The 5,278-nt window shown below is 38.7% G+C and overlaps 1 protein-coding gene across 1 annotated transcript in view; it reads left to right on the top strand.

Annotated features, from left to right (window-relative positions):
• Positions 1-3,913: 3,913 nt before the first annotated feature.
• Positions 3,914-5,278, top strand: part of LOC113652783 (pituitary tumor-transforming gene 1 protein-interacting protein) — a 2,141-nt gene continuing 776 nt past the window's right edge. The window contains exons 1-4 of the mRNA XM_027162089.2: positions 3,914-4,138; positions 4,400-4,446; positions 4,627-4,735; positions 4,894-5,002. Coding sequence (XP_027017890.1) covers positions 4,012-4,138; positions 4,400-4,446; positions 4,627-4,735; positions 4,894-5,002 — 392 coding nt within the window. The 5' untranslated portion in view covers positions 3,914-4,011. The remainder of the gene's footprint in view (positions 4,139-4,399; positions 4,447-4,626; positions 4,736-4,893; positions 5,003-5,278) is intronic.

The raw sequence follows: 5,278 nt of genomic DNA, 5'->3' as shown, positions 1-5,278 counted from the left end.
AGTATGTTGTCAGTGTTGTGTCAGTGTGGTGTCAGTGTGGTGTCAGTGTAGTGTCAGTATGGTGTTTATGGTGTAAGTGTGGTGTCAGTATGGTGTCAGTGTGGTGTCAGTGTAGTGTCAGTATGGTGTCAGTGTGGTGTCAGTATGGGGTTTATGGTGTCAGTGTGGTGTCAGTATGGAGTCAGTGTGGAGTCAGTGTGGAGTCAGTGTGGAGTCAGTGTGGTGTCAGTATGGTGTCAGTGTAGTGTCAGTATGGTGTCAGTATGGTGTTTATGGTGTCAGTATGGTGTCAGTGTGGTGTCAGTGTGGTGTCAGTATGGTGTCAGTGTGGTGTCAGTATGGTGTCAGTGTGGTGTCAGTATGGTGTTTATGGTGTCAGTATGGTGTCAGTGTGGTGTCATTATAGTGTCCATATGGTGTCAGTGTGGTGTCAGTATGGTGTCAGTGTGGTGTCATTATGGGGTCAGTATGGTGTCAGTGTGGTGTCAGTATGGTGTCAGTGTGGTGTCAGTGTGGTGTCAGTATGGTGTCAGTGTGGTGTCAGTATGGTGTTTATGGTGTAAGTGTGGTGTCAGTATGGTGTCAGTGTGGTGTCAGTGTAGTGTCAGTATGGTGTCAGTGTGGTGTCAGTATGGTGTCAGTGTGGTGTCAGTGTGGTGTCAGTATGGTGTCAGTGTGGTGTCAGTGTGGTGTCAGTGTGGTGTCAGTATGGTGTCAGTGTGGTGTCAGTATGGTGTTTATGGTGTCAGTATGGTGTCAGTATGGTGTCAGTATGGTGTTTATGGTGTCAGTTTAGTGTTAGTATGGTGTTTATGGTGTTAGTGTGGTGTCAGTATGGTGTTTATGGTGTTAGTGTGGTGTCAGTATGGTGTTTATGGTGTCAGTATGGTGTCAGTGTGGTGTCATTATAGTGTCCGTATGGTGTCAGTGTGGTGTCAGTATGGTGTCAGTGTGGTGTCATTATGGGGTCAGTATGGTGTCAGTGTGGTGTCAGTATGGTGTCAGTATGGTGTCAGTGTGGTATCAGTATGGGGTCATTATGGTGTCAGTGTGGTGTCAGTATGGGGTCAGTATGGTGTCAGTGTGGTGTCAGTATGGTGTCAGTATGGTGTCAGTGTGGTATCAGTATGGGGTCATTATGGTGTCAGTGTGGTGTCAGTATGGTGTCAATGTGGTGTCATTATGGTGTCAGTGTGGTGTCATTATGGGGTCAGTATGGTGTCAGTATGGTGTCAGTGTGGTGTCAGTATGGTGTCAGTATGGTGTCAGTATGGTGTCAGTGTGGTGTCATTATGGGGTCAGTATGGTGTCAGTATGGTGTCAGTATGAGGTCAGTATGGTGTCAGTATGGTGTCATAATGGTGTCAGTATGGTGTCAGTATGGTGTCAGTGTGGTATCAGTATGGGGTCATTATGGTGTCAGTGTGGTGTCATTATGGTGTCAGTATGGGGTCAGTATGGTGTCAGTATGGTGCCAGTATGGTGTCATTATGGGGTCAGTATGGGGTCAGTATGGTGTCAGTATGGTGTCAGTGTGGTGTCAGTGTGGTGTCATTATGGTGTCAGTATGGGGTCATTATGGTGTCAGCGTGGTGTCAGTATGGTGTCAGTGTGGTGTCTGTATAGTGTCAGTATGGTGTCAGTGTGGTGTCATTATGGTTTCAGTATGGTGTCAGTATGGTGTCAGTATGGTGTCAGTGTGGTGTCAGTATGGTGTCATTATGGTGTCAGTATGGTGTCAGTATGGAGTCAGTGTGGTGTCAGTGTGGTGTCAGTATGGTGTCATTATGGTGTCAGTATGGTGTCAGTAAGGTGTCAGTATGGTGTCAGTATGGTGTCAGTGTGGTATCAGTATGGGGTCATTATGGTGTCAGTATGGTGCCAGTATGGTGTCATTATGGGGTCAGTATGGGGTCAGTATGGTGTCAGTATGGTGTCAGTGTGGTGTCAGTGTGGTGTCATTATGGTGTCAGTATGGGGTCATTATGGTGTCAGCGTGGTGTCAGTATGGTGTCAGTGTGGTGTCTGTATAGTGTCAGTATGGTGTCAGTGTGGTGTCATTATGGTTTCAGTATGGTGTCAGTATGGTGTCAGTATGGTGTCAGTATGGTGTCAGTGTGGTGTCAGTATGGTGTCATTATGGTGTCAGTATGGTGTCAGTATGGAGTCAGTATGGTGTCAGTGTGGTGTCATTATGAATACATTAGTATTTTCTGTTATAGGATATTATTTAAAGTGTCAGGGTGCAAGTGGGAGCTGCATCCAAATCAGTGATTAAGGCTGCAAAATCAGCCACCAGCACTTACAATAGAGCACATGTTAATCTGTGAACATATTAATCACATGTTAATCTGTGAACATATCGATCACATGTTAATCTGTGAACATATTAATCACATGTTAATCTGTGAACATATCGATCACATGTTAATCTGTGAACATATTAATCACATGTTAATCTGTGAACATATCAATCACATGTTAATCTGTGAACATATCGATCACATGTTAATCTGTGAACATATTAATCACATGTTAATCTGTGAACATATCAATCACATGTTAATCTGTGAACATATCAATCACATGTTAATCTGTGAACATATCAATCACATGTTAATCTGTGAACATATCAATCACATGTTAATCTGTGAACATATTAATCACATGTTAATCTGTGAACATATCAATCACATGTTAATCTGTGAACATATCGATCACATGTTAATCTGTGAACATATTAATCACATGTTAATCTGTGAACATATCGATCACATGTTAATCTGCGAACATATTAATCACATGTTAATCTGTGAACATATCAATCACATGTTAATCTGTGAACATATCAATCACATGTTAATCTGTGAACATATCAATCACATGTTAATCTGTGAACATATCAATCACATGTTAATCTGTGAACATATCAATCACATGTTAATCTGTGAACATATTAATCACATGTTAATCTGTGAACATATTAATCACATGTTAATCTGTGAACATGTTAATCACATGTTAATCTGTGAACATGTTAATCACATGTTAATCTGTGAACATGTTAATCACATGTTAATCTGTGAACATATTAATCACATGTTAATCTGTGAACATATTAATCACATGTTAATCTGTGAACATGTTAATCACATGTTAATCTGTGAACATATTAATCACATGTTAATCTGTGAACATATTAATCACATGTTAATCTGTGAACATGTTAATCACATGTTAATCTGTGAACATATTAATCACATGTTAATCTGTGAACATGTTAATCACATGTTAATCTGTGAACATGTTAATCACATGTTAATCTGTGAACATATTAATCACATGTTAATCTGTGAACATATTAATCACATGTTAATCCTATTTCTGTAAATTGTTTGTGAAAATTAAATGTAATGTAAATCTCCCAAGAAATTCTGTACAGATACCAAAAACTTTGACAATCGGTATATACTTAATACACTTCTGCTAATGCAAGAATTTTGTTTGTTATTTATTTTTTGTTCCTCTATAGTGAAAATAATTTAAAATTTCTGTTTTTTTTAACTAAAAAATAAGCATTTTTGTATATAAATTAGGTTTATTATACCAAATATTATTATTTTTTTTATTATTTATTTTCATTTTTTTTTTTTTGCAAAATATATGTTAATATGTTGGAAACAAAGACTAAAAAGGTGAATTTTTTTATAAGCAGTCAAAACAGACAAGGTCAAGTTGACTCGGCGCTCCTAATTTGCAAAGGAGGAAAATATAAGGGTTAAAAACAACTGAATTAATTCATTTCAAATGTTCATAGTTAATTGTATATTTAAACACTCTCAATGTTTTTTTATGAAATTTCTGACCCAGCGTCATTTTTATCATTTTAATTTAAAATTTAAGACTTTTATTTTGAAATGTGTTCTCGGTGTCCGACATATTGGTGTGTTTTTGGGAGCTTGGTGTCGGAACGCGTTACTCTTCTCAAACAGCTAAAGCAGAACTGAAACCATGAAAACAACTAAAATTATTATACATTTTTTAAACGTTACTGGATTTTTATCCTCAGTGTGCGGTGCCTTGGTTTATATGGTGTTTATTCAGAACACTGACGCTTCACCTCAGCCTCTGACTCAACGTAAGTCCTTTAAACTTTTAGCACAAATAAACTCAGTTAGAAAACAAGATGTAACATCAGCACCAGGGATCCGATCAATAATGTCCTGAAATCTGTGGTTTTATTTATTATCCAACGAAAACCCGAACCCTACAGTTTATATACTGATCACTGATGTTGTTGTTGTTATTGTGGTTGTTGTTGTTATTGTGATTGTTGTTGTTGTTGTTGTTGTTGTTGTTGTTGTTGTGATTGTTATTGTTGATGTTGTGTATTTCACAGCCTGCACTACTCTGACCAGCTGTGACTCCTGTCTGAAAAATGTCTCGGTAAGAAACTTGTCTCTCTCTCTCTCTCTCTCTCACACACACACACACACACACACACACACACACACACACACACACACACACACAATTTGTCTAATATAAGATAAAAACATTTTCCTCTGATTATCTGAGTTTAATGAAAGCGGTTTATTAATCATGTTGTGTATGTGTGTGTCTTAGTGTTTGTGGTGCTACACTAATGACACCTGTACAGTTTATCCCATGTCTCACCTACTTCCTCCTGCATCAGTGTGTAAACTGTCTCAGGCCCGCTGGGGGGTGTGCTCAGGTATACACACACACACACACACACACACACACACACACACACACACACACACACACACACATAATAAGTATGTGAAATTCAGTTAAAAAGGGAATTTAAAATTGTGTGTGTGTGTGTGTGTGTGTGTGTGTGTGTGTGTGTGTGTGTGTGTGTATTAGTGAACTTTGAGGCTTTGATCATTGCGATGGCTGTGTTAGTGTGTGTGGTGTTGCTGGCCATCACTGTGTGCTGCTGCTACTGCTGTCGCTGCTGTGGACGATTGTCACGGTAACACACACACACACACACACACACACACACACACACACACACACACACACACAAGGTGTCACACACTGATGACCTGCCACACTTTTGTGTTTTCTTTTCTGATTGTACATTATATTAAATGCATAAAATGACAGGCTCCTCCTCCATAAATACAGCTACCAATAAGAGATTTGCAATATTTAAAATGTGTTGCATGTTTAAACAAGTTAATTAAAAAGTAATTAAATTTGTGAGCACATTATTGTACATTACCTCCTTTGTCTTAATTCACAC

Source organism: Tachysurus fulvidraco, chromosome 25, assembly GCF_022655615.1.
Source record: "Tachysurus fulvidraco isolate hzauxx_2018 chromosome 25, HZAU_PFXX_2.0, whole genome shotgun sequence".
Taxonomy (NCBI): Eukaryota; Metazoa; Chordata; class Actinopteri; order Siluriformes; family Bagridae; genus Tachysurus; species Tachysurus fulvidraco.
Note: the sequence above shows the minus strand (reverse complement) of the source record. Positions and strands in the feature narration are given on the sequence as shown.